The sequence below is a fragment of the Caenorhabditis remanei genome, chromosome V (assembly GCF_010183535.1).
Source record: "Caenorhabditis remanei strain PX506 chromosome V, whole genome shotgun sequence".
Taxonomy (NCBI): Eukaryota; Metazoa; Nematoda; class Chromadorea; order Rhabditida; family Rhabditidae; genus Caenorhabditis; species Caenorhabditis remanei.
In genome coordinates, this window is record NC_071332.1 from 13,104,383 (window position 1) to 13,132,070 (window position 27,688).

The 27,688-nt window shown below is 35.1% G+C and overlaps 13 protein-coding genes across 13 annotated transcripts; 6 read left to right on the plus strand and 7 right to left on the minus strand.

Annotated features, from left to right (window-relative positions):
- Positions 1 to 565: 565 nt before the first annotated feature.
- Positions 566 to 3,354, minus strand: GCK72_019540 (uncharacterized protein; the record flags this gene model as incomplete). The annotated part of the gene is made up of 10 exons (XM_053733081.1): positions 566 to 673; positions 719 to 931; positions 1,051 to 1,230; positions 1,281 to 1,627; positions 1,698 to 1,834; positions 1,882 to 2,033; positions 2,365 to 2,644; positions 2,692 to 2,885; positions 2,930 to 3,285; positions 3,330 to 3,354. 10 exons carry the CDS (start codon positions 3,352 to 3,354, stop codon positions 566 to 568), a joined length of 1,992 nt encoding a protein of 663 aa, XP_053581994.1.
- An 820-nt stretch (positions 3,355 to 4,174) lies between these two features.
- GCK72_019541 (uncharacterized protein) lies at positions 4,175 to 5,623 on the plus strand (the record flags this gene model as incomplete). Its single annotated transcript, XM_003115352.2, has 6 exons — positions 4,175 to 4,356; positions 4,401 to 4,459; positions 4,507 to 4,919; positions 4,967 to 5,157; positions 5,203 to 5,470; positions 5,522 to 5,623. The coding sequence occupies 6 exons, from the start codon at positions 4,175 to 4,177 to the stop codon at positions 5,621 to 5,623; spliced, it is 1,215 nt and encodes a 404-aa protein (XP_003115400.2).
- Positions 5,624 to 5,683: 60 nt separating this feature from the next.
- Positions 5,684 to 7,165, minus strand: GCK72_019542 (uncharacterized protein; the record flags this gene model as incomplete). The annotated part of the gene is made up of 7 exons (XM_003115613.2): positions 5,684 to 6,062; positions 6,110 to 6,303; positions 6,350 to 6,466; positions 6,514 to 6,794; positions 6,841 to 6,899; positions 6,956 to 7,018; positions 7,062 to 7,165. 7 exons carry the CDS (start codon positions 7,163 to 7,165, stop codon positions 5,684 to 5,686), a joined length of 1,197 nt encoding a protein of 398 aa, XP_003115661.2.
- Positions 7,166 to 7,820: 655 nt separating this feature from the next.
- On the plus strand, positions 7,821 to 9,391 carry GCK72_019543 (uncharacterized protein; the record flags this gene model as incomplete). Its single annotated transcript, XM_053733082.1, has 6 exons — positions 7,821 to 7,948; positions 7,998 to 8,131; positions 8,184 to 8,272; positions 8,317 to 8,667; positions 8,786 to 8,976; positions 9,022 to 9,391. The coding sequence occupies 6 exons, from the start codon at positions 7,821 to 7,823 to the stop codon at positions 9,389 to 9,391; spliced, it is 1,263 nt and encodes a 420-aa protein (XP_053581995.1).
- Positions 9,392 to 10,499: 1,108 nt separating this feature from the next.
- Positions 10,500 to 12,344, plus strand: GCK72_019544 (uncharacterized protein; the record flags this gene model as incomplete). Its single annotated transcript, XM_053733083.1, has 7 exons — positions 10,500 to 10,720; positions 10,977 to 11,110; positions 11,154 to 11,248; positions 11,294 to 11,632; positions 11,681 to 11,871; positions 11,921 to 12,197; positions 12,243 to 12,344. The coding sequence occupies 7 exons, from the start codon at positions 10,500 to 10,502 to the stop codon at positions 12,342 to 12,344; spliced, it is 1,359 nt and encodes a 452-aa protein (XP_053581996.1).
- A 302-nt stretch (positions 12,345 to 12,646) lies between these two features.
- On the plus strand, positions 12,647 to 14,018 carry GCK72_019545 (uncharacterized protein; the record flags this gene model as incomplete). The annotated part of the gene is made up of 6 exons (XM_053733084.1): positions 12,647 to 12,732; positions 12,779 to 12,924; positions 12,973 to 13,124; positions 13,173 to 13,570; positions 13,623 to 13,869; positions 13,914 to 14,018. The coding sequence occupies 6 exons, from the start codon at positions 12,647 to 12,649 to the stop codon at positions 14,016 to 14,018; spliced, it is 1,134 nt and encodes a 377-aa protein (XP_053581997.1).
- Positions 14,019 to 14,353: 335 nt separating this feature from the next.
- On the plus strand, positions 14,354 to 14,627 carry GCK72_019546 (uncharacterized protein; the record flags this gene model as incomplete). Its single annotated transcript, XM_003115486.1, has 2 exons — positions 14,354 to 14,368; positions 14,415 to 14,627. 2 exons carry the CDS (start codon positions 14,354 to 14,356, stop codon positions 14,625 to 14,627), a joined length of 228 nt encoding a protein of 75 aa, XP_003115534.1.
- An 804-nt stretch (positions 14,628 to 15,431) lies between these two features.
- Positions 15,432 to 16,579, plus strand: GCK72_019547 (uncharacterized protein; the record flags this gene model as incomplete). The annotated part of the gene is made up of 4 exons (XM_053733085.1): positions 15,432 to 15,517; positions 15,571 to 16,168; positions 16,252 to 16,376; positions 16,426 to 16,579. The coding sequence occupies 4 exons, from the start codon at positions 15,432 to 15,434 to the stop codon at positions 16,577 to 16,579; spliced, it is 963 nt and encodes a 320-aa protein (XP_053581998.1).
- Positions 16,580 to 16,700: 121 nt separating this feature from the next.
- Positions 16,701 to 17,834, minus strand: GCK72_019548 (uncharacterized protein; the record flags this gene model as incomplete). Its single annotated transcript, XM_003115287.2, has 4 exons — positions 16,701 to 16,877; positions 16,929 to 17,132; positions 17,186 to 17,335; positions 17,382 to 17,834. The coding sequence occupies 4 exons, from the start codon at positions 17,832 to 17,834 to the stop codon at positions 16,701 to 16,703; spliced, it is 984 nt and encodes a 327-aa protein (XP_003115335.2).
- A 1,495-nt stretch (positions 17,835 to 19,329) lies between these two features.
- GCK72_019549 (uncharacterized protein) lies at positions 19,330 to 20,045 on the minus strand (the record flags this gene model as incomplete). The annotated part of the gene is made up of 2 exons (XM_003115429.2): positions 19,330 to 19,509; positions 19,590 to 20,045. 2 exons carry the CDS (start codon positions 20,043 to 20,045, stop codon positions 19,330 to 19,332), a joined length of 636 nt encoding a protein of 211 aa, XP_003115477.2.
- Positions 20,046 to 21,512: 1,467 nt separating this feature from the next.
- Positions 21,513 to 22,758, minus strand: GCK72_019550 (uncharacterized protein; the record flags this gene model as incomplete). The annotated part of the gene is made up of 5 exons (XM_053733086.1): positions 21,513 to 21,698; positions 21,766 to 21,868; positions 21,912 to 22,015; positions 22,092 to 22,241; positions 22,675 to 22,758. The coding sequence occupies 5 exons, from the start codon at positions 22,756 to 22,758 to the stop codon at positions 21,513 to 21,515; spliced, it is 627 nt and encodes a 208-aa protein (XP_053581999.1).
- A 1,712-nt stretch (positions 22,759 to 24,470) lies between these two features.
- Positions 24,471 to 25,598, minus strand: GCK72_019551 (uncharacterized protein; the record flags this gene model as incomplete). Its single annotated transcript, XM_003115173.2, has 3 exons — positions 24,471 to 24,971; positions 25,025 to 25,288; positions 25,341 to 25,598. The coding sequence occupies 3 exons, from the start codon at positions 25,596 to 25,598 to the stop codon at positions 24,471 to 24,473; spliced, it is 1,023 nt and encodes a 340-aa protein (XP_003115221.2).
- Positions 25,599 to 25,994: 396 nt separating this feature from the next.
- On the minus strand, positions 25,995 to 26,265 carry GCK72_019552 (uncharacterized protein; the record flags this gene model as incomplete). The annotated part of the gene is made up of 2 exons (XM_053733087.1): positions 25,995 to 26,174; positions 26,221 to 26,265. 2 exons carry the CDS (start codon positions 26,263 to 26,265, stop codon positions 25,995 to 25,997), a joined length of 225 nt encoding a protein of 74 aa, XP_053582000.1.
- Between the last annotated feature and the right edge of the window lie 1,423 nt (positions 26,266 to 27,688).

The window sequence follows — 27,688 nt, forward strand, 5'->3', positions numbered from 1 at the left end:
AGGCTAACAAATTAATACATTTAAGAGTCAGTATCAATAAACATTTCGCGATGAAAAAAATCTGCAACAAAAATGTCAAATGCATGATGCAATATCATTTTCACTCTGAGTTCCCTGATCGATGCCTTCAAAAAAATATATTTAGTCCGAACAATACAACGGAAAAATTCACCTGAGTGCCTTGGTTTATTTTCAGCATTTGATGTAATCTGCCAGCATAATTTTTAATGTCGCCAAACCCAAAACTCTCTTAAAAATCGCTGAACATGCCCGAGAAGTCGATCCTCCAAAATGTTTCTTTTGAGATTCCACATTTACCGTTCATTATTCATGAAATGATAATATTTCCAAGAACAGATATAATGAATAGTGTAGGAAGCACGGTAGAATATTTGTATGAGCGGTAGAGGAAAACTGTCAAGTAAATGTACAGGATACAAATCACATAATAAAGATAAAGATAGTGACACAAACAGTCAGAAAAAGAGGAATGTCATATGTTAGGCTGAGTTCAACTCGGATAATATTTCAATGATTATGTACCCGAAAAACAAAATGAGAATGTCTACTTGTATCCAGTATCAACAAACATTTCGGGATGTGAAAAATCAACTTTGAAAAGATCAAACGTGTTTGCAATCAATGTTTTCTCTCGGAGACTTCTGATGTCTTTCTGAAATTAATAAAAACAAGTATTTCACTTTTTATTTAAACCTACCAGAATTTCTTGGTTAATTTTGAGAATTTGTGACAGTCTCCCTGCGTAATTCTTGTCACTCATTGAGTTGCTGGCATAATGTTGGTGTAGATCATTTGCCAATATCTCTTGGAACTTTTCACAGACTTCTGAGAACTCTGTTTCTGTGAAACGACTTGCAGCATATTGAAAACATAGCTGGGAAACCATAAAAGTAAGTTCAACTTCCGAAAACTGTAATTTTGAAATCTTATTAATAGTTTGTCCAATTCGCAAGTCACTATCCTGCCCATGTAGGAAACTGAAATGATGATACATTATTTAAACTCGTGTAAATCTTACTATCTGATTACGTCGAATGAGAAATGTGTCGCCCATGAAACATCGACCTTAGCATTATCCATATCAATATAAGAATCGTCACAAAGTTGTAGTCGTTTGGAATCTTGCCATCCATTCTCCCATTGCCCAGCTGTTCGAATAAGTTTGTTTATCAATGCCCACAAATGCCATATCGTTTGTAGAAATTGCATCTAAAAATGAAACTATTGATTGCAGATTTATAGTGTTAATCACTCTTTACCTGGATGCCTGGTGGAAGCTTTTTCAGTTCATCGAAGTGTGTCAACCACTTGGCAGCTGACAAAAAATCAAGTTCCCACATTCCAACTGTAGTGTTTTTTCCAATAAAATGCAGTTGCTTAGGATTCTCGGGAGGTTTCAGACTGCAAAGCGATAACTTCTGAAGCTGAGTGAGTTCTTGGTTCAATGTACACGGAGATCCCATATTCAGGATTTTCAAGCCTTGGTAAATTAAGTGTTTGACATCAATATAAGTTCTCTGCTTTGTAGGACTTCCTGATGTTCTGAGATTTCGAGGACCAGCATATAATTCCACTGCCTGGATTGGTTTCCGGTTAGACTGCAGATCTTAAAATGAATGAGATTTCCAGGTACTTATCGAGTAGTATAGTCTTTTGCTGTTGCATTGGAAACTCACTGCTATCATTCATTCCAACTTTCAGGCACTTTTCGAGACGACAACTTTTACACGACGGGCTTGAAATACCACTGAAATCCGTGCATCCTTCTCCATATTTACATGATTTCCTCTGTTGTTTAGCTAGCAGTGCTCTTCTGAAAGGAAATACTAGTAAAATGTTTCTTGAATTGAGCAATCTTACTTGAAAAATGCAGCACATGCTCTGCAACTAATTGCTCCAAAATGATATCCATGAGCCGACGCACCACAGACTTCACAAAACTTCTGCATCTTCCAATAGACAATCTTGGTTTGTGAATGAAATAAATAAGTGATAAGGGTACAATGTTTCGTCTTCAATAAAACTATAGAACAATGAAATAGAAAACTATCAGGCATAAACCACATGTGTTTGATTGAAATAAACTATTTACAACTGTGTTCATATTTTTATCGTAGCCTAAAGAATATTTTCTATCAAAAAAAGTAGACAGAAGATATTTTATGTTCAGGGGCATATAAATATACACTTTATTCACTAGCAACCGGTATCAATGAACATTTCCGGATGGGAAAAGTCAGCAATGAAGATGTCAAATGTGTGCGCAATTACAGATTTTTCCCGTTGTAACCGAATCATTCTCTGAATAGTTCGAGGTTTTCATTCTTTGAAATTTTAATTTACCTGTATACTTTGATTCATTTTCAACATTTGTGCCAATCTCCATGCATAATTCCTGTTTCGATCTGGTCTTGTCATATAATACTGATGAAGGTCATTGTCCAAAACAGCCAGTAACCGATCACCTATTCCAGAAAAATTTGTTCCTGCGAATCTTGTTTCAGCATATTGGAAACATAGTGGAGCAGTCATGTAACAAATCTCAATTTGAGATAAATCTAATTTCAGAATTGCACCAACTAATTCGTCAGCATTGCAATCAACTTCGCCTCCGAATAAAAATCTAGAATGCATTTTTTATGAACAAAAGTGACTTTTGAGGGAACTTACAGTTTAACTTGATCAAAAGGGTACGGCGATAACCATGACATGTCAAATTCTGTTTTCTCCATTTCCAAATAATACTGATCGGATATATTCAATATTTTCGAATCATTAGCTTGTTTTTTACGAAGTTCTGCAGACTTTCCAGTTTTATATATACGACCAAAGACATGCCAAATAGATTGAAGAAATTGCATCTGCTAACAATTCATAAGTACGTGTAAATGAAAACGTGAAAACTTACTTGTACCGCTATAGGAAGTACTGTAAATTCTTCCAAATGTGTTAACCATTTGGCCGCTGAGAAAAAATAAAACTGCCAAACTTTGGAGAAACTATTTTGAGATATCACTTCGAGTTTTGTACACTTTCCAGTTGAATACGATATCTCCAGTGCCATTTTCTCCAGTTGAGATAAATTTTTGCTGAATGGAGTCGGGGCGCCAATTTTCAGAATTCCGTATGCTTCAGAGACCAGATTTTTGACATCGATATAATTCCGCTTTTTGATTGAATTTGTTGTAAACAGTATCAGATTTGGCCGGCCAACAAATATTTCAAACGACTTGTTGATATTGAATCTCTGTTGAATTTGGAGACCTGCATATCGTTTATTTGGGTTTATATCTGTACAAAAAACTCACTCTGAGATTTCATTCCGACTTTCATACAAAGTTTCATACGACAACTTTTGCAGGCTGGAAATTTTTCTCCACTGAAGTCAGTGCACGCGTTCTCATGTTCACAACGTTTTCGATTATTCTTTGTAAGCAACGCCCTTCTTAATCAAAGAAAATGAAGGAGATGAGAAGATAGAACTTGCCTGAAAAACGCTGAACAAGCCCGACAAGAGGCAACTCCAAAGTGAAAACCATGGGCTGGCGCCTTACAGATTTGACATAATTTTCGCATTCTAGAAAATGAAAAAAAAAGGTTCGAGATGATTCAAAGTGAATCAAGAGAAAAATAGTTGATTTGGTTTAGAAAACGCAAGTGATTAAAAAACCGTGCCCATGTCACAAACCACAAAATAAATGTACTCAGAGTCTATGAAATTTAAAATAGAACAGTTCAGGGTGGTTCGGGATTTCATGAGTAAGCTACATCTTCAAAATTGAATTCGAAGACCAAATCTGTTAGTTTCTAGGTTTTAGCGAATTCAGTGAAATTGATGATTGCTTGCAAGGAAATATTTAGCTCATTTCAAAACAGTTTTCATACAATTGCCGAGCCACAGTTTAGTATTACAATTACTTATGTTTAGAGGTCTAGTATTTTTGTATCTTCGGGTTGAAATCTGTATTCTAGTATTCACTCAGTCAAACATTTTTTCAATCATGTGTATTTGTTCTGCCGTTTCCTATCTATTCTATTACTTCCTGCGTCTCCTGATTCTCTCTATTTTCTCTTTCCTTTCGATCAAAAGTTGCATTTCATCATCATCATCATTATTTCTTTCACATTTTCAGACCGATTCATTTCTCAAAAAATGCACGAAACTCCTGAAATTCCTTGTCAAATTTGCGATCTGCCAGCTCATGGAAATCATTTTGGAGCTATTAGTTGCCGGGCATGTTCTGCATTCTTCCGAAGAAGCATAATCGATAAAAGTGGAGAAAGTTTCAAATGTCTACGTGGAAATGATAAATGTCTGTTGAAGTCTTCTGGAAAGTGAGAATTTAAAAATATTGAAGTGTCGAAATTGGGAATTTCAGGTTTTTCTGTAAAAAGTGTCGCCTGAAGAAGTGTTTTGAGGTCGGAATGGATTCGAAACGTGAGAAAATTTCTAAAGTACGAATGTAACAAAACTTTTCCTTTTAGTCATTCAACACGGTCGTGATAAAATAAAAACTCCGCCTTCTCTTCCTCAGACAATGTCAACTCTAATCGGCCGTCCATCTTATATAATTCATTGCTCCCCCGTAGCCAACGCTTCCAAGAAATCAATTGTCGATGTGACTTATCTCATTGATAAAGCAAATGACTGCTTCGATTTCGGACCTGCTCTTCTCAACAAACAATTGAAGATTTTGGAGAAAATGCGAATAGCGAATGACTTTCTGGAATCATTCGAGAGTTCTGAACTTTCAAAAATAGAGCCAAGTTCTTCGATGACCCAGATTCCAGTTTTCGACAAACAATTTTTCATGCACTATTGGGAAGTTGATTTTTTGAAAACTGCAAAGTGGCTGAGTTTTCTAGACGGTTTCCAAAAACTACCGAGGACAGTACAGGTGAGATTTTATTTTAGTTCAGATTTGGATGAGATTTCTTTTTTTAGATTCAAATTCTGATGACTACGTGGCATCTTCGAGCAAGAATGGATCGTTTATGTCGAACTGCGAAACTTCGAAGAAAAATGAAAATCGGAGAAAATGATTTCATGATTGGTTCAAATTCCTGTTTTGATTTGAAAAATTGCAAACTTGATGTTTCATGGTGCACTGACTACCCAAATGAACAAATACAATTGTGAGTACTGTGCATTGAAGATAATTTGCAAAACTTCGTGTTTAGTTTTCTGGAAGGTTTCGACAATTGGGTTCATAATGAAGTTGTAGAACAACTTGAAGAACTGAATCCTTCTGAAATCGAAATCTCGTTCATGACTTGCCAATTCTGTTTCCATTATGCTGGAAAACGACTTCAAGGATACATTCTGGCAGAAATGGAAAAGTACTTGGATTTAATATCGGATGATTTGCATCAGTATTATCAAGAACAAAACATAAAGAACTACTCGGAAAGAATATCCAAAATGATGAAAATAAACAATAGGATTCAGGTAAAGAACATTATTTAGATGATGGGTCTGAGAAAATGAATAAGCTTTCAGAAAGTCATTTGGGAGAAGCGATGGAAAACTGAATTGGCCCAGAAGTTCGACATATTTCATGTACAATTCTCGCACCCGGAAATGTTTTATGATTGTTGTTAACAATTTTTTTATATACTTAATAATAACATTGGAAAAAAGATATACTTTATTAGCAAAACATCAAACATAACCAGTATCTCGAAAGATTTCAGGATGAGAAAATTTCAACTTGAATACTCCAAAAACTCTTGCAACCTGAGCACGACTTCTATACTCTCTCACATTTTCCAGTATCTCTTTATTAATCTTCAGTAGTTTCGATAAGCGGCCTGCGTATCTGGGCATCAGTTTTTCTTCGACGTAGTATTTATGGATATCTTGCGATAAAACTTCTACGAATCCTTCCAAAATGTCAGCCAGTTTTCCTCCTAATCGATTAGCTGCGTATTGGAAACATAGGTGAGCCAGCATGAAGGATAGTTCAGTTTCTGTGATGTCCAAAGTTTGTAACTCATCAATGAGAGGGAACAAGTCACTGATTCGGACACCGTCGAGAAAACTGAAATTCAATTAACAGCACTTCAAAGATGTTTTATTTTCACTCACTATCTCAACTTTTCAATCGGATAACTGCTCATCCACTCTGCATCTGTCTTCACATCAACCATATCTGTTATTATCCCGTTTCCTGCCAACCTATCCGCCTTATTCGCTTCTTTATTACGAATTCTGTACAAGGCGGTCCCCATTAACTTGTCTAGTCGACCCCAAACATGCCAAACAGCAAATAGAACTTGCATCTGGTGAAAAATAAATTATTACCGAAGACAGTTACTTCATTCTCACTTTCAAATCGTGGTCTAACTCCTGGAACTTGTCAAAATAAGTCAACCATTTGGCTGTTGTTATCAGATTGTACTCCCAAAAGCTTACCACTTCTTTTCTGGTTATCATATCCAACTTCTAGAATCAATATGTTTGTTCGTTATCCAACATCCAGTTTAACATACCCTTCTATTTTCAGTCCTTCTCATACAACTCTCCCCATAATTCAACTTTTGTAAATAACTTGTTGCCAGAACAGGAGCTGGAGGTCCCATTTTAAAAATATCGCTAGCTTGAGAAATAAGAAAACTCAGATCCACGTATGGTTTCTTCTCTTTGAGCTCTTCTCCCATTGGATTCATGAGGAGAAAGTGAGGTTTTCCTAGAACAATTTCGATACTATCAGGAATTTTTCGTTTTCGATTGCTGGGAATCAGTTGACGGCCATCACAGTCATGTTGGAATTCTAAAAAGACAAAGAAACTGAAAACTGAGATTAAAATGATACTTACTTGTGATATCCATTCCCATATCGTAACAACGTTTCAGACGACATGGTTTACAGTGATAACTGAAAAATTAGGTAATTCAACGAATGAAATTTTCAAATTCAAGTGAGTAACATACGATTTTCCATTGCAATGTTTACTCAAACATTTCATTCTACTCCATTTTGAATCAGCTGCTCTTCTAAAAATTGACAAAAATTGACAAAATCCCTAAAAAGACTCACCTGAAAAACGCTGCACATGCTCGACAACTGAAGACTCCGAAATGTTTTCCTTGACCAACCTGACCACATATTAGGCATGTCAGAAAGTCTGTGTTAGTGTCCATCATAAAATAGATCAATAAGTTATTTGATGTATTTGCCAAGAAAAAAATCACGAGAATGAGAAAAAAATGATAAGAGAAAAAGGTGAGAGATAGAAAGAAAGAGTTAAAGAGGGGTGAAGTTTCCTCTTATGTAGGAGGAAGGCGAAACGATAGAAAGATTATCAATAGTCTAACTTGATTCTTGTCTGGCGGAAAGTATAATTATCTAAAATAATAAGTTTTGGCTAAAAAGGACACACTCTTGAACTTTGAAAAATTCCCTTCTAAAATGTCTAATCACTTTAAGTTTGTCGTTCTAAAAAAACTTCTCTATGGTTTTTTCTTAATTATAAGTTTTCATAGATGAAAATTATGTATTTCCATAACGACGAGGTTTTCTCTAAACATTGCGAAAGCGAGCATACAAATAGACAAATAGAAACAGGGGCACGCAGGTGGAGAAAGGAAAGAAAAACGATCTTTGTGAGCGAGAAAATAGTACATTTCGTTTCGAATAAAAAGAATCAAAACCCGGCGTTTTTCTTTTAAATTTTGTTTTTTTCTTGCAAGGATGAACAATAAACTTTTAAAAATTTTTTGAATTAAAAAAAATTAATTTTTCATTTAAGTTGTTTTTTCTTTTGAAGAAATAGGACGATTTCAGTACGAATCATCCATGGAAGTTGACATGTGTTCCACGTCAATTATTTCGCTGAATTTTGATTTATGCCAAGTATGTGGTCAAGCGGCTCATGGAAAACATTTTGGAGCTATCACTTGTAGGGCTTGTGCAGCATTTTTCAGGTAACGAGAAAATTGAAAAAAAAACATTCCCCATCGTTTTTCTTTTCAGAAGATCAGCGAAAGTATCGAAATCTGTGTATAAATGTCACAGGAATGACAAATGTGAAGTTCTGCGAAACGGTCGGTTTGCTTGTAAAAAGTGCAAACTGAAGAAATGTGTGTTGGTTGGAATGGACTCAAACAGTAAGACGATTTTAAAAGTTTTAAGTTTGAAATTTGAATGAAAACATTATAGGATTTGTATTTGGACGAGATCTCATATCAGCTATGGAGAGTTTTCGAGGTCGGGCTAAGAAACTAAATTACACTGATGATTTACCAGAGGTAGCCAGATCGACAAAAATCACGCGCTAGCTAAATCATTTCAGACTATCGAACACATATCAGGCCGACCACTTTTTGTAATTTACATGGACGCGGAACAATTTTATCAATCTGAAAAAAGTTACATTAATCTTCAGTATTTAATTGATGAAGGAGCTAAAGTTCTTGAGTTGGGATCAGAGACACCACTTTTTGCAAAAAATAGCCTGCAAAAGCTTGCTATTGGATTGAGAACTGTCAGAGATAAATCTTATACAAATCAAAGTGTTGGATTTCAAAAATTGCATAAAATTGGAAAAGAACAAGCGATTTCGTTCTGGGAGAAGGATTTTCTGGCAGTGGCAAGATGGTTAACTTACTTTGATGATTTCCAAAAACTACCTCGTGAGATGCAGGTTAGATTATTAACTTAAAAATGAACAGAGTTTTTTTTCTATTTTTAACTTTTGTGTTATGTTATTTTCATTCTTACTTTTAGGGACACTATTCAACTAGAAAAAAAACGTGTTTCAGATAACTCTACTAAAAACTATTTGGCATATTTGGACTCGTCTTGAAAAATTATCATTAACTGCGGTCAGTCGTCGCAACAACCTCTGTCATAATAATGAAATGATGTTACATAAAAACTCATCTTATAACCAAAAAGAAGTGGAAATGGACATTTCATGGATCACTAAATTTCCCAAAGAGAAACTGAAATTGTACGTTCACTTCTTCATTTACGAATATCAGAAATCTTGTTTCAGCCTGTTTGATGAGCCTCAAAACTGGATAGACTTAGCGACTTTGGATCCATTGATGGAATTACAGCCGACGGATGTAGAACTGTCCTACATGATGTGCCAACTTTCTTTTCATTACGCTGGAAAACGACATCAAGGAGAGATTCTAGAAGTGACGGACCGGTTTCAAGATCGTCTTGCTAATGACCTCCATGAGTATTATGTCAATGAATTACGCATATCTCGATACTCTGGAAGACTGAATCAGATGATGAGAATAAATAACAGAATTCAAGAAGACATTCGAGCAAAACGTGTCAAACGAGAATTAGCCGATATTTTTTCAATTTATTGTGCAGAATTTTCACATCCAGAAATGTTTAAAGACACTTGATTCTGATTTGATTAATTTAATAATTTTATGTGGAAAAATTGGTTTCATTAAAGTTTTTTCCCAATACTTGATATAACTTTATAAATGACGGAAAGTTGACGGCTAATTGTTATTGTTACCAATGCGTTTGAAATAAAATTTGTTAAGTTTTTCCGTTTCGTGTGGTTCTTCTCTTTTTCTTCTATCATAAACATTTTGCTCTCCTTCCGATTTTTGGCTGTTTCGTATTTTGTATCTTTCTCTCTCTTTCAAATTTTCTTCCGGCTACCTCTTCAACCCGTGAATGTAGTTCAAACATTGTCTCTTCTATCTTTACTCGTGTCCTTTCCTCTTTACTAATGTTTATATATTTACCTTGCCAATCAATAAGTCTAAGTCTATTGTTTTTTCCCATTTTGAATGATCTTTTGATGTCTGCGTGCCTTCTGTCAGTCTGACATTTTAACATTCAATGACTTCTGTTTTTTTTTCTACACGGTGTTTTGGTTCTTTGGATTAATATTTCCGGTTCCCATTGTAGACAAAGTTTATAGTTTTGTGTTTGTTCTGTCTGAAAATACGTTGTGTTCGATTTATCAGGATAGTTTTTGAAAGTAACTTTTACATGTCCGTACAAATGTTTTATGACTTGTTCTACTGATCTGAATGGATACTTTTTCAAAGTTCCATGAATTTTCTTAAACTTCTTTTTATGTGGCGCTGAATTAGTGCAGTGCCTTCTCACTTGATTCTGATCAGACGAATGACTGTGTTTTCAGAACTTCCAGATAAGATAGTCTCTGAGTCGACTAGTATCTAGTTTACATCATATTTTGTCTCTAATTATTTCGTGAATTCACTATCCCAAGGTGAGTTTTCCGAACTTCTGAGCCATTTTCTCTCTATCCAAAATCAGAAATCATCACCATCAAACCTATCATTTTAAGTATCCATAACAAGTGCTTATCACCTACTAAAGAATAAAATTGTTCTCGTCGTTTCCCTCATTTTTCCTTACAAGAGAGATAAGACATTTCTTATTTCGAGTCAGTTCTCCCTTCCAACACTTAATTTTTTTTCGTCGGCCGGTCTCTTTTCAGAATCATTTCTAGTATATTTCTATTCAAGAATGGACACAAACTCCTCTTTGATGCAATTTGATGTATCCTCTATACCATCTTCCTCTATCTTCTACTCGCCTTCCATATCTCCCTTGGAAGAAGACATGCCATGTAATGATGATGGTCAACTGGTTACATTGAACTACTTCCCATGTCAAGTTTGTGGTCAACCTGCTCATGGAAATCATTTCGGAGCGATCAGTTGTAGAGCATGTGCAGCTTTTTTCAGGTGAGAGGGTGTTTAAAAGCGACAGTAATTTTAGTTTCAAATGTAAATCTAATTTTTCAAAACTCTAGGTTTATGTACTTTGATAGCAAGACCGGTCATAAATGCAGTACGAACTTTTGACTGATTTGAAATTCAAAGTTAGTCAAGTCAGCACAAGTCATAGAAAATGTCACCACTCTTACAAAAATTGCTGCACTGTGAACGATGAAACATTTAGTGAGCAAAACTCAATTTTCCATCGTGATTAGTTTTTCAGAAGAGCCGCAACCGGAGCAAAAACAGTCTACAAATGCAAGAAAGAAAACAACTGTCAAATCTGGGAGAATGGAAGATTCGTGTGCAAAAAGTGTCGATTAGACAAGTGTAATGAAGTTGGAATGGATCCAGGAAGTGAGTTCAGAGTCGTTTTCCCTTAACGATGATGTCTATCCAGGGTTTCAATTTGATCGAGATCCAATATCTGCCACCGAACAGTTTATTAACACGAAGCAAGCCAAAAAACCGTTTTTCTTGGATAGCCTTCCAGAGGTTTTGATTTCTACAACATTGTTTATTTTATTATTTTTATTTCAGACAATTGAGCATTTCCTTGGTCGACCGCATTTTATAATGTTCATAGAACCACCATCATACACAGATAAGAACTTTATCGATTGCCAGTACCTATTGGAAAAAGCTACGCAATTACTAGTTCTCGGAGCTGAGAAGCCGCTTTTTGCAAAAAATAATTTACAAAAACTGGCACTTGGATTGAATTTGGTTAGAGATATACCTGCTAACTCTCAAGATATCCATATCCTAACTAAGTTGGGAAAAGATGAAGCGATGACATGGTGGGAGACTGATTTTCTTGCAGTTGCCAGATGGTTGACTTATTTTGATGACTTTCAACAACTGCCACAAGCGCAACAGGTCAGTCGTTCAATTCTGAACAAGCACGAACATATTTTGTTTTTACAGGTTCTCCTCTTGAAATCTGTTTGGCATGTATGGGGCCGACTAGATAAATTATCCTTGACGGCAACAAGTCGTCGTCGAAATTTATGCGAGAAGCGACAAATGATGCTGGGATGGAATTCTGTATGTGATCCCAAAACAGTCGACTTGGATATATCTTGGTTCACGAAATATCCCAGAGAACAGTTAGCATTGTGAGTCCAATTAGTTATAATGTACTTTTCATAACTATTGGGATTTCAGTTTTGGGTTTCCTGATGAAATGGAAGATTGGATGGCTGGCAGTGCATTGGAACCATTGATGGAACTTCAACCTACCGATATTGAATTGACATACATGTTATGCCAACTATGTTTCCACTACGCCGGCAAGAAATGGCAAGGAGAGATTCTCGAAGTGACTGAAAAGTTTCAAGAGTGTCTTGCCAATGATTTACATAGTTATTATGTCAATGAACTTCATATGCCGAGATATGTTGGGCGACTTAATCAAATGTTGAAGATTAACAACATGATTCAGGTTAGAAACTGTTTGAAGCTCAAGTAAAATTTTTGAACTTTTCAGCAAGACATCTGGGAGAAACGGGCAAAACAAGAGATCGCGAAGATTTTCGATATTTTCTGTATTGAATTTTCACACCCGGAAATGTTTGAAGATAATTGTTAAATTTACATCATAGTTTTCTGTACATTGTGACCTATTTGATAAAGTATTACATTTTTCAAAAGTATTCAATTTTGAGCGCTGGTAAAAGAAATAACCTTATTTCCATTTGAAAATTGAAAATACCAATCACTTATTCCAGACCAAAAACCAGTTTCCTGGGTCGGAAGTTGATAAAACCCACTCGGTCTCTTCTCTATTTCTCTATTTCGCTAGTTAAACATTTGAAATCAATTCGGACGGCATTTTCTGTCTGTTTCCCTACTTTTTCTCTTTTATGTTTCTTGTACAAAGTTTATTTCAAAATGAGAAAGTGTGAAATATGTTTACTACCTGGATCAGGAAACCATTTCGGAGTGTTCAGTTGCCGGGCATGTGCTGCCTTTTTCAGGTATATATCTTACTACTGTTTTCAACATAATTGAATAGAATTTCAGAAGAGGAGCACTCCGAAAATTCGAATATAAATGTAAAAACAGGAAATTAGAACAAGAATGTTTAATATTCGATGCAATATCTCAACAATACCCATGCAAAAAGTGCCGAATGGATATGTGTCTTAAATTAGGAATGAGTGTGAAAAGTGAGTTAATATCTTTTTAATTTCTCCTAAAGTGATGAATGTTTATAGGATTTCAGTTCGGTAGAGATTGCATCGGACCCTCAAAGACATCCTTAACTTTTCGTCCAAACTATTTACATTTTGTGAAAAGGAATCAGAACAAAAACTTCGTTGAGCTGAAGTTTCTCCTGGAAGAAGGGGAAAAAATTTTACTCAACCGGGTATTTTGTTTACTTTTTACTTCTGTTTTGAAAATTGATATTTTTCAGAATCGTAGTATTTCCACGTCATCAACTCTTCTGAAACTTTCTCATGGCATACTGGCTGTTCGAGATCTTCCCTCATTTCATCGTTATCGACTTGTCTTGAAATGGGGTGTCAATGAAAAGCTGAAAGATTGGGAGACTTCATTTCTAACAGTAGCCAACTGGCTCACATACTTCGACGAATTTCAAAAACTTCCGATTTCATTACGAATGAAAATATTGACTGGAATGTGGCACTTATGGGTCTTATTTGACAAACTTGCTCTGAATTTTATGGCGAGGAAACACAAGTTCGGTTCGAAAGATATATTGGTTGCTGGATACAACACATTATTTAATTTGAACAATTTGGAAATTAACATGGCTGATTTTTCCAATCACCGTGAAGTAAATGTGGACAAGTATGTTAAAATTTAATGACAAACATGTAAACTACCCATGTATCATTTCCAGATTTATCAGAGCTATTGACTGGAATATGATCAATTTCATAAAACCATTGCTTGAACTCACATTCATGATCTCTCAGTTCTGTTTCAATTATGTTGGAAAACGATTTCAAGGAACAATAGTGGAAATCTCTGATAGTTTTCAAGAAATCTTGGCAAACAATTTACACGATTACTACATGAATGGGCAGAACATTGTGAGATATTCAGGAAGACTTGCACAACTGATGAAGTTTGTTAAAAGTTTGGAGGTATGTTCGAACTTTTGAAGTCTATACATAGGTTATAAATTCAGAATGACATTCTGGAAAAGCAGAGAAAAGTTGAAGTTGGAGAAGTGTTTGATGTCTGGAAGGTGGAGTTTTCTCATCCGGAAGTTTTCAAAGATAATTTGAGTTGAATCTGTTGAAAACTGAATAAACTATTCCAACTTTTTTCAAATTTACCATAATAATCTCCGTTTTACCGTAATGAATTTAAATTCACCATAGTGAATCTCCCGTTTTCCGTTCCGTCAATTGCAGAATCATTTTTTGATGTTTCAATATTCTCGGAGTGATCTGCTGACGCTACGGTTTTTCTATTCAAATTCTCAAGAGTTTTCCCTATTTTCTTTTAGTTTCTCATGGGAACTGACCGGCATCTTCTTTTGATATCATTCAACATAAATACAGGTGTCTCCGGAGAGAAACCTCATTCATTCTTCCATTCGCTCTCTCTTCCTCTGCAATTGAAATGAACGTTGTGCTGGTTAGTTGATTTCTCGGTATTTCTTTTTTTAAAGTTTGGTTTTAAGATCCTTCTTGTTGTCTTCTCTACTTCCATCCAGCTCGCTCAATGCCAGGAATGCACAACAATCGACTCCTGCGTAGACGGCAAGGTCTGTATCTGGGGCCGTTGTCGTGATACTGGAAAGCCTACGGAAGCCAGTGTCATTCAAAAGAGATCAATCGGTTTTAAATACGGATATGGATCAGCCGTTGTGCAAGAAGCGGCATTAACCGCTTGAAGAAGAAACATGTAAAATGTTTTCATGATTTAATAAACATTATTTTCATTCAAATATTTCATGAATGCTATAATTTATATAAAAATCTGTAACTTTCTGTAAAATTCCGTTCTCCGAAAGCGGCAACACGGATTGAAAAAATGAATAATTTGCAGCAAAAAAATTAAAAATTAAGTTGCACAGCTTACAACACAATGATCGGTTTTTCATTCAACCTGACGGAGGTCTCGCCTTTAACAACGTTTAACTGACATTCATGAAATCTCAGGTATTCCTGAACTACGCTGTAAAAAATATCAATCCCAAATACTGGAAATATATGAACACTTGCAAAAAGAATTGCAAAATGATCACCACTACTATTCAGTGAATGATCAGAAGAATGTGAGAAACTCTGGATGCCTTGCACAGTTAATGAAATAGAGCGACTTCCGAGAGAAGCAATCGACAGTTGGGGTTGGAGAAATCTTCAATGCGTGGAAATTGCCGTTTTCACACCCGAAGTCTTCAAGAATAAGTTTTGTTGAACTATATCGTTTGAGATTTTTTGTTAACGTTTTTACGTTTTGGTTCAATTTAATTCCTGTATTTTATAGCGTAGTCCAAAAAAAACATGTATTCCTTATTTGTTTGTATGTTTTTCTTTCTAGATAAACATCCATTTGATGTTTGAGTTTTGGTGTTCCTGTTGTTTACTTCAATTGTTGTCTATTTCTCTCGTCCCTCCTATTCTCTCTAGACTCTTCAAAAACATTTCAAAGTCGGTTTTCCCCGTTTCTAATTATTCTCCGCTTCTTTTTCATTATGTCAGAACTGACTGAATTTGAATGGCACAAACTAAATGATGATATGAAATTAGAAGTTATCAAAAGAAGCAGTTACTTAACAAGGTTAGTTGAATTATTAAACAATTATTTGTTGTTTGTAAAACATTTTCTTTAAGATGTCGTCTTCGGAAATGCTCTAAATCAGACAAATCTCTAGTGGATAGAGTTCCTATTTCTGAAATAGAGATTGGATTTGCTGAAGATGAATATCGTCACACGGAAGACTCCAAACCGTATCTCATGGTACATGATGCTGTGAATGATGAAAATTGGTCATATAATAAGGGAGATGATAAAGATAGAATAGCCGATTTCATGCGCATTTTCAACAATAGAAATACGTTAGTCAGGCGGGTTTACTTCGACTTTTTCTCCGATGATTCAAACAGCTGCCCATTCTTCTCAAAGCTTCTCACAGAACTTGATGCTCATCCAAAATGCATTATTCAATCGGAACATTTTGATTGGAGATGTCACCAAGCAAGTGAACAATATTTGCTCCAAGTTCTAGAAAAGTTCGACTCACATAACTTGAAAAAGATCAGTTTGAATGGAATCATATCTGAAGAAAAGGTAAAAGCTCTTTCCGAGACCGATCAATGGAAAAACACAAGCAAATTCGATATAGCGACCAGTCCAAGTTTTGGTGAATTGGACAACGATGTAAAAGTGAAATCCGAATATATTCAACATGCTGAAAACGTGCATATGAAAGTGGGAAATATGAAAGGAGATGAAATCTGGCAGCTTATTAAGGTTTTATTAGTCCGAAATTTCAATAAGACTCAATTTTCCAGAACTACCGCGAATCTGATCGAAATGTTGCATCATTTTTCATGTTGGACGTGGATCAAGAGTATTTCGAATGGAAAGATGTTCTCCTACTCTTCGATGTACCCGTTACGAATGTTTCAGTAGCAAGGTGAGTATCAAGCTCCAAGATTTGGCATGAAAATTAAGAATATTTTCAGCGAAAGTTCTACAACTCACACTCAAAGATTTGAAATGAGCACGAGAGGACGTGTACTCGTCGTAGAGCTTTCCAACTACGGAGTAAAAGGATGCGTCTGTCGTGAAGAGCAAATCGACGAAGATTTCAATCGTGTTTTCAATGAGGAAGATTGAGTGTTCAAGGTTTTGATTATGTATAAATGATTTTATTCAATCATGTTTATGTAAAAAAAAAACATTAAAAAGAAACCATGGAAATCAGAATAATACTTGGATTTGAAAAATCACAGTTTTCCTAAGTTAAGCGACTGACATGGCTGACGTGAATCACAGAAGACTGTGGACTCGTAGCTTTAAAAACCGGATTGGTACTGTAGAAGTAGCAGGTGACAATGTGAACTCGAAAATCTTGAACAAGCGCACGGAAGAGGAGAACGTAGGAAAATTGGGGGATACGAAAGATTTCCCCAATCTGAAATATAAAAGAGATGAACTATGAATTTCTTGAATCTATTTGATTTACCGAAACCAAATAACCGAATATCATTGGAAACAGTAAAATAATCATAGTCACTGTTAATGTTCGTTCAACTTTAGCACTTTTAGTTGTTGATTGGAAGGCGTTCATTGATTTATTTCTACGAATTTTCAACAGCATTAGCATATTGAGAACAATCAAAATCATAGCAACTGTTATGTAAAATGAAAGATTTGACACTAACACAATCTGAAAAACTGGAATCTATGTATACTGCACATTAATTGTGTTGTTTAACTAACCTTATTAGTCGCATGAAGAACTGAAATAATTAGAAATGAGCCGTAAGAGTAAGGTTCTGTAAGTTGTAGGCATAGGATTTCAGAGGAAAGATGAGGTAACGCAGCAAAAAGAGTAGAAGTGACAATGATAGGAGGAACATACTTGTTAATCTGAAACAGGCTATGATATACTTTTATTTCCGTGGCGAGAACTTACCGTCTCTGTTGTAGTTTCTGGAACCGCATACAAGATTGACACTCTGAGCGCACAAAACAAAAGTGTGAATAGTTGAGATGCGTAAGTTGCCCAGAAATAAAGGAATACGATGAATTTCATCAAAACTTGTGGGTTTTCAGTGGCAAAATACTTGGTGAAAAATGTGGTATATGGTATCCGAATCATTGAGAAATCAGCAATAATCAGCACAATATTCCAAAATTGCATGTATAGGAATGAATCGAATATTTCAGCTCGCATTATACTTCTTTTCACAGTTTTCTTCTCGGTTAGAATAAAGAATAAGATTTTGAAGTAGATGAATATAGGGAGAACACTGTAGCATGCCATTCCCAAGACATAGAAAAACAACCAGTTGAATTGAAATTTGAATCTTCGATACTCAGACTGTTCAGTAATTGAAAAATCAGATAAGTCGAACTCGTTTGACATTATTTCAAGGAATGAAAGAAGTCAGTCGAACTTAATAATCTTTCCTGAGATTGAAATCTTTGGGTTGGACTTTCAGTTCAAGAAAAGTCGAAACTAAATTCTCGAGCTGGGAACAATAGACAGAATGTGGGAAAAATCACGAAGGATGTCTACGGGAAGAAAATATGACGAGTTGTCTCAACAAGGAACTATTACTCTGTGTGTGAATAATTTTGAGAAGAACACAGAATTATCGTGAAAACATATAAAATACATACAAGATTGTACCTCATCGGCAACTAGAACATTTTCTCCCCGTTAAACAAGAGCTCCATAAAATACATTAATGAATTGTTCAGTTTCCTCCCTACTACTGTATTTTTTCTATGTTGAGAAAATTCTGATCTTCTGTTGAAAGTTTTATTTGAATGCACAAAATGTGATAATATCTTCTGTTTTTCTTCAAACTTTCTTGTATCGTCTAGTGATCTATGGAATATACTCACAAGTGAATAACTTGACCGTGAGAAAATGTACTAGAGTTTTCGTAGAGTCTGATTGAAAACCAGGAACTATGAGAACTCAAAAAATTGTCTCGGATCAAAAACTTCAAAAACGATCAAAAACTTCTTCATTTTGCTTACCTAATGATCTCGAAGGGAGGCATAAGAAAACAGCCATTTAAATGATCAACAGTAGAACAACAAAAGAAAACTGAATTGGTTTGAATGTAACTTGGAAGGTATTTGCAAAATTTGAAAGAAACATTTATTTCCATTTGTTAATTCTATTGAGATAAGACAGCAAAATATACAAATCAACAAAAGAATGGTTGCGAATAAATTATGCAATTCTGATACGGTACTACCCATATGTAAAATTTTTGAAAAGGGAAGAAGGAAGAAGGAAGAAGGAAGTGAATAAAGGCCCGGAAGAAGGAAGAAGGAAGGAAGAAGGAAGGAATTCCGCACAGCTCTGCTACCCATTATTACGGTTTAAGAGCCGGTTATCGAAGATTCCAGCCACGGAAAGTTTAATTGAAAATTCATCACTGAATATAGTTTTCACCTCATAGCACTTTACAAAGTAACTCGACTCATATGGGAAACAGAAGAGTGTGGGCTTTTGCTTCTAAAAACAGGATTTGTCAAATAGAAATATGAAGTGACAATGTGAACACGAGCATCTATAAACAGAGGGCGGATGAGAAGAATGTATGAGAAATATGATATTCGGGAGATTTCGCCGATCTGAAACAAGAGATTTTTAAAAAGTCGCAAAACAGATTTAACTTACTGAAATTAGGCAACTAACAATCATTGGAAACAATAAAATAATCATGGTTCCTGTTAACGTTCTTTCTATTCTGACACTTTGTGTAGCAGATCGAAGAGTATTTATCAATTTCTTCCTCCTCACTTTTATCATCATTAACCCGTTCAATGCAATTATCGTAAGTGTTACGGAGACATAGATGAACGCATTGAATATAATGACGTACTATAAATAAAAACTTTTACCAATTTCGGTTAGAATCTAAACTAACTGAATTCATTGAGTGGAATTTTGAGATAATGAGCACGGATCCATAGATGTATGGTTCCACCAACTGCATACAATATGCATCAGTTGAAAAATGAGGTAGAGCGGCTGCAAGCCCGAAGATTATAATGATTGGAGGAAGGACTTGCATTATCTGAAAACATTTTTATAGTTTGTAAGAATGCATTTTTATGATGCTATTCCTCAACGATAGTCGATTAAAAATATACTCACCCTTTCAGTTGTATTCTTTGACACCAAATACAGTATTGCCACTCGCAGGGCACAGAATAAAACTGTGAATAGTTGAAATGCATAAGCTGCCCAGAAGTATACGAAGACGATGCATTTCAGCAGAGTTTGAGGGTTTTCAGCTGCACAATACCTTGTGAAAATGGTTGTATAGGGCATTCGAAACATTGCAAAATCCGCAAAAACCAACACAATATTCCAGAATTGCATCAGAAGAAACGAATAGAAAATCTCAATTCGCAACACATTCTTCTTGATTTTACTCTTTTTGGTGAAAAAGAAAAATGCAATTCTTCCAAATACCACAATAGGAGGAATACTGTAACAGACCATTACAACGACACAGAGAAAAATCCAATTGACAGTGAATTCGAAGTTCTGATATTCGGGATTTCCCATTATATTCTTGTATGATAGAGGTGTTGTGCTTGACGACATGTTGCAAAGACTTAACTGAAACTAGAAAAGGTACAAAAAGAGCAACACGAAGGGAATCAGAGCGGAAAGTAAGTCTGGTAATGACGTTATGAGTTTTGAGAGACTGCTTCTTCCAATTGGAACTTTTAGTTCAGTTTAGTTCAGAAAAGGAGAAGACTGATGTGGGAGTGGACAGAGGGAATATGGGAAAACACAGAAAGTGTCAGAAACATACTTTCGTTGCAAATTTTCCGAAGAGATTGATTTGAGGGTGGGAGATTGAAATGAAATGACCCGTTTTGTCTGGGTTTGGAAATTGAAACAACTCTTTATAACAAAAATTTATTTGAAGATTTCTTTTAACTGAACAATGGCGGATTCAGTTTGAATAGTTTGAATAGAAATGGAAATACTCGTGGGAAATTCTTCTTTATTGTTCTTTAATTTACTGAACGGAAAGTTTAAATTTTAAATACTCTTCTCCTTTGCAAGCTTCTTGGTATGGAAAAGATTACTAATTCCTCAGAGAAAGTTGCCTTTTTCCTGAATTCTCATATCGATAGAACTAGTCAGATGTAGTCAAGTAGCAACATTTGAAGCACATTTTGTGATTCACGAGCACTATTCACTTATAAATTTAGAACTCTCGTGATGTTGTTAGAATTTTTCGAGTTTTACAAATGTTGTCTAGAAATTTCATAAAGTTATTATAGCTCACGAGTTCAAGATACGGGATCTGTATGTTTTCCAAACCTTTCGGGGCTCAAAGACTGTACTCGCAGACTTTTATTTATCACAACACTGAAGTTCACTATTTTCATCTTCCAAAATAATAACAATAAACGCGTAGTCTTTTTTAACTTCTCCGCAGACAAGGAAGTGTTCTAACTAAATTATAAAAAAAATCAAAAGAATGCTGATAAATCTAGGATCATTTTCAGCATGTCCATTCCTTAAATAGCTTCATTTGTACGGAATAGAAAATTCAAGACTACTTCCAGCCAATTAACCAAAAGAAGCAACACCACTAGACACATTACACCATCTGCAACACGCATCATCATTTCCTCAAAACAAATTTATTCCTGAAATTGCATCAAACGGAAAACAATGACTATTTCAGATGTAGTCAGGCTAGAAAAGAATTTTAAATGAGTTCAAATCGAGTGATTAGATGCTCTTGTCCTTTCAATGCTCATCAAAGATCTCAATTGGGGGTCTTGTCCTTTTCTTCTCATAACATGATCAGAGACAAAAAACGTCAGTATAATTCATTTGACCGTGGGAATATTAACTAGACCTTGTTGTGAGAAAAACAGAAACTTTGAAATATTTGGAAGTTGGTTCCGATCAAAAGTAAAAGCAATGATCTGAAAAAGAGGAAGTAAAGGACAAGTCTTGATAGTGTTTCTCAGGATTTCAATTGCCCGCTGCGTCTGTTCTTGGTTTGTCACCTCTCAATGAGTAGTTTTCGATACAGTAAGTAATTTATTCCACAGTTTTCAAGGCCACAAGACTGAAATTCGTAGAAGCCGAGACTTGCGTCTGTGGCTTTTTGAATACTGGATGTGTGATGTAAAAATAACATGTGACGACATGAACTCGAGCATCCAAAAACAGTGGACGGAATAGCAGAATGTAGGAGAAAAAAGAAAAATGGAAGAGTTCACCGATCTGGAAAAACATTGTGTTGCAGACTTGACCTAAAAATAAAAGTCGTGAGAAAAGAAGTTAAACTCACCGAAACAAAAAGATTGATCATCAGAGGAATGAGTAAAATAATCATAGTTCCAGTCAGAGTCTTTTCAATTTTCAAAGTTGCTGAAGACGATTGAGAAACATTTCTGAAATAATTGGATAGAAAATTATCATTTCATCTGAACTCACAACATCTTTCTCTCTTGAATTTTCCTCATCACAAAATAGTTCAACAATATAATTGAGATAGTGACTGATCCTGTGAAGATCACATTCCCAGGAACGACATAGTTCTGCAAAATTTCAATAACGTATGGAAATCGTGTTAGAAAATAGAAAACATTGAAAATGTTCAGTGCATTAACTTACGAGATTAATCAAGTGAAAACGGGAAATTATCAAGACAGATCCAAATGGATAGGGCTCAAACACTTGAATACATATTCCATCAGACAGGAAATGTGGCAAAGCTGCACAGAAAGTAACTGAGATAATCAGATATGGGAACATTAGAATCATCTGAAATGAGCTCATAGTGTAAAACACTGACTGAGACAACATTCACTCGTACCTTCTTTGTAGTTTTTGTTTTCATTGAATACAGTATTGCTACCCTCAAGCCACAAAAGAGAACAGTGAACATTTGAGAAGTATAGCTAGCAAAATAATAGAAAAATACTATGAATTTCATCATAATTTGTGGATTTTCAGATGCGCAGAAACTTGACAGTATACCGGTGTAGGGTATTCTAAACATAGCAAATTCTCCAATGATCAAAAGAATATTCACGAGTTGCATCAACATAAATGGCTGGAATATTTCCAACCGGAGACCGATCTTTTTAATATTTTTTCGGTTTTTGTAATAGTAAAGAACGATTTTTAGAAAAATAAAAAAACATGGAATAGAGTATGACAACATTATCAAAGTGAATATTGACACCCAATTGACTTCGTATTCGTGATTGATGTATTCTTGAACTCCGAGAATCGACTTGTATGCATAGGTGTATGGAGAAAACGAAAACTCGCTCATCGTCTGTATGAAAAACAAATTAATGAAAAAAGAATAAGTAACTCAAAGTAGAAAAAACAGCCCAGATAGGTACAAGTTGGTCTGCATGAACATTGCACTTTTTTCGAATAAAAATTCTGAGGTATACAGAAAATTCTGATTTCCATGTGAAAATTATTTGATTCAGAACAACGCGGAATGGCGTTGTGTCAGTTATGTCAAACATCTGTTCACAAGTTAGATGCAATGAAAAGCAATAGACAGAATGTGTACTGTTTTCACTATTTTACAAACGTGTCTATAGTGAGCTAGAGATGTTTTATTAGCTCAATAAAAATGAAGTTGGCACAATTTGCAAGAGAATTACTTTTCTGAAAAGGAATGTGGCGAAGAATGGTAATATATTTCTCTTTTGACTTGCATGTCACTCATCAAAAAAATAGATCAGACTAGACTGATCAACAAGATCAGATCAAAAAGAAAATTTTACTCATTTGGGCATGAAAAGCTACAAAACACGCATATTCGAAGTCGCACTTTATCTGAAAAAGAAAAGATTTGATTAAGCTTTTTGCGTTGGAGTTCTGGTTGAACTTTTTATTTATCTGGCTTTGAAAATACATACGATATGAAAAATAATGAATCAAAAAATAAAGGAACTTGGATAAATCTATGCTCAGAATTTTCACCACAGATTTTAACAGATCGACAGATTTTCGGTAACAAGAATAGAATCTAAACTGTCAAAGTTAAGCGAAATGTGTTTCCTAAATTTGTCAAAAGCGAACATCATTTTTATTTCCGGAAAGTGTGTAGTTTTGTTCAAGTAACCGTTTATTCAAAGAAGTTCAAATATCTAGACGTTTGATAAGAAACTTCAAGAAATAACCGGAAACAATCAGTTGCTATTAATAGTTTTACAGATAAGCTAGACTGTTCCATAGATCAAAAATGCATTTGATTCTCCTGTTAGGTTTCTTATCAACAATTCTACTTTGACCAGAATAGGATGGGTTGTGTTTTTTGAACATCTGTCTTATCGGTGTGTTGCTTTGATAAATGTGTGATTTTTTAACACAAGATAATAATGCCCGCGGTCTACGCCATGTTTCGAAATGTTGTGTGTTTCGGTGTTTACTGAATTGTCTGAACTTTGACTCAAAAACTAGTGAGATAAGGAAAACACGACGACGGAAATTGCGTAAAAAGCACAACTAAATTCATATTGAAACTAAAGTTATTACACTGAGTGCTCTCGAATTGTTTCACTACCACGAAAAATCAAATTGCGTAACTAGTCTCGTGTAAAACATGTGGCAATTATTGCCTATCTAATGGCATACGATTGGAACCATATGAGACACTATAAAGTAATCACTTTTTTGCCAATTTTCTTCTTTCAGGTGAACAAGTACAGTTGAATGATGGAATAATAAATGTTGGAATGCAATCAGAATGATTCTGAATTATCGAGAACGGCTATACTTGTCCGTTTTCAAAATAGTATTTTTGAGTGTTATCGGATTCTTGAAGAAATTCATATTTCAGAATGATTCAGATTATTTGTACACTGCTGTTCGAAACGCATAGATAGGAAGAAAATCACATTTATTTTGAGGAAAACAATGAAGAAAAATCAGTTGAATGACTATTTCGAAATGAACGGAAATGAGATCAACTTAGATTGAAAACTATTATGACAATGCTGGGGAAATTTAAAATTGGCAGTGACTTCAACATCCAGAAACAACTTGTTGACTATGGAAATCTTCAGATGAATGTCTTTCCTTACTCGCTTCTGTTGACTCTTGTTCGACATTTTTCTTTGTCAATTGATCCCAAGACAATGGTTGTTTCTTGATCCATGAATGGTTCATAATTTCTTCAAGAGTACACCTTTCAGTAGGATCAAGAGTGAGACATCTGTCGATTAAATCTCTCACTTCTTGTGAAACCTTAGCATGGTACAGAAGTGGACCGAGAAGATGAGCGGTGCAAATTTCCGTCTCATTACGGAAAGGTAGACGTCCATTTAGAGAGGAGTACAGTAATACCCCCAATGACCAGACTGCAGCTTCTTCTCCAAGATACAGTGATTTTCGAAGCCATTCAGGAGGGGAACATAGGATTGTCCCGTGGAAGTTGGTATATGGACGTCGTTGAAATTCAGTAGCCGCACCGAAATCGATTAGTTTTGTTTTACCAGTAGCCAGGTCAATCACTACGTTTTCATCCTGAAACGACACGATTGTATTACGAATCAAAAACATTGAAATTGTTCAATTACCTTCAAATCTCTGTGAAGAACTTGGTTTTGAGCGCATTCATAAACTGTTGATACGATTTGTCGAAACAAGACGTGTGTTATCTCTTCGCTCAGTTTTCCATGTGCTCTCACGAAATCGAACATATCAATACTAGGATAAGGACGCTCCATGACAATCAAGAATCCTTCTGGGATACTGTACCAGTCGAGAATACGAATTACTCCTTCAGTTTCTGAACATTTCGTCAGCATGCAGATTTCCATTGGTACCTTTTTCCCATTTATCTGAAAACAAAAGTGTGTTTTTTTTTCAAAAAGAATTTCTTCAATAACTTACTTTTCCCCACTCCTTGATGTTTTTCTTTTCGATGAACTTCACTGCTACCATCTTGTTATCACATATCCTTACGGCTCTGTAGACCACTCCAAATCCACCTCTTCCTAATTCCGCTTTCATTTTATAACTCTCCTCGAACTTCAATAGTCCATTGCTTGACTTCAAATTGAAGAAGATTTTCAGACTCGTGAATCGAAGAGAAACCAACTTTTTCATTTTCTTAGCAAGAACTGGAAGTGCCATCGACGTTTTATCCATTTTGAATGACTGTTGAATATAACTAGACAACTGAAACACATTTCTCTATCAGTACACTTTTATATGCAGCAACCGAATTCAGAGTGGGAAACTGATTGTGATAAGAGCGAAACATGAGAAGACCGGCGGAAATTACGTAGGCAGTACACGAAAAAGAGCAACCTAAATGCGTCTGTAAATTTTTGATTTTGGAACTCAGAATAGTGGGTGTGATCTATGGTTTCTTCATTTCTTATCTTGAATACAAAAATAGGATCAATAAATTCATGTGAATAGAATTAAAAGTAGACAAGGAAGCATCAAAAAGACATTTATAATCGGTAACTAAAGTCAAGTTATTGTTGGATAAACTGTAAATATTTCCCAATAATTTCTCTAAAAACCAAGAAATCGTTATTATCTGCTAGCAGAGCTAATTTTGGCAAGTGTCCCTTGTTTTGGTTCCATTTCTTGTTTCTTGAAAACTGGATGTGTATAGTAGAAATAGCAGGTGACAAGATTCACTCGGAGATCAACAGCAATTGAACTAATGGATAAAATATAAGGGAGCCAGCCAACTGTGAAAACATCAATTATCTGGAAATAAATACAATGTGATTAAGTCGAAGTTATATCAACACACCGAAACAAATAGCCAGACAAACAATGGGATCAATAAAACTATCATAGTTCCAGTTAGTGCTCGTTCTGCTTTTTCGTTATGGAAGGAAGAAGATCGTAAAATATCAGTTGAATATTGCGAATTATGCTACAAATTCAAACCTTGTTTTATTATTCCGTATTTTGAACATCATTGAACAATTTAGAGCTGTTATAACAAATGTGACTGTAGCAGTGAAAATCACATTTCCCAGTGCTAATTCCTCCTGAAAGTTGAAGAGAGACTACTTCATTATCCGTTTAAAATAGTAACCTTATTGTTAATATGAAACATTGAAATAATAATAATTGATCCAAATGGGTAGGGCTCGTACATTTGAATGCAAGTTCCTCCGGATAGGAGAGTTGGTAAACCAATAAGACATGATATGACAATGAAAATTGGGGTGAAAACGCATAAAACCTGTGAATTTCAGTTCAAGATTGATTCTAAATGTGATGCTCTTACTTTTCCTTTAGGCTGTTTCGAATTTGAATTCAATATAATAACTCTTAAACCACAAAACAAGACTGTGAATAATCGAGATCCAAAATGGGTTAAATAGAAGAAAAACAAAATGAACTGCAAGAGTAACTGTGGGTTTTCAGTGGCACAGTAACTTGTGAAAACTCCTGTCAATGGGATTCGAAACATCAAATATTCTCCAATTACCAAGAGTATACTCCAGAATTGCATCAGTAGAAATGACTGGAATATTTCGATTCTCAGACCAATTTTCCTGATTATTGATTTGTTCCTTATGTAGAAGAAAACCAGTTTCATGAACAGAACTGTGCACAGAATGTCAAAAAACAATTTTATAGCAATTGAGATAGACACCCAATTGAAATTGTATTGGAAGCGCATATATTCGGGAATCCCTACAATTGGTTTTGCAACAATAATAGAGGAATTCGAGGTGTTCATAGCTACTGTAAGAATGATTGGCAATTCTTGCAATGAGGAAGTGGTTGATGTTGTTTTTCGTTTTGAACACTCTGTTAGAAAGCTTTATTTAATTTTTCGGAGAAAATAATTTATCTGGAAAGGTAATTCGGTGAAAAACAAAGGAATGCTTGTCGTTAATCTGAAAGAGAAACACATAGTAAGAAATAAACGAATGTGCTGGTAAAAGCTTGAAACTTTCAGATCAAAAAGTTATTGTCTCAAGTATGATCGTTATGTGTTCTGAAAATTAATCTATTCACGTGTATCACACGAGTTTCCTGATTCTCCTCACAATTCGAAGATAAGAAATGCGAAACCTTTGATCACATTTACTTGGGTGGAGTTGAAAAATCAAAAAATATATACATACAGAGACATTCAAGTTGCTCGTTTTCTTCTTCCCACGCAATTTCCGCTGATTCTTATCTCATTTGTCTTCCAACCCCGTGTTCGGTTACTATATAAATGAAATGATAGAGAAATGTGTTTCAATTGTATTCTT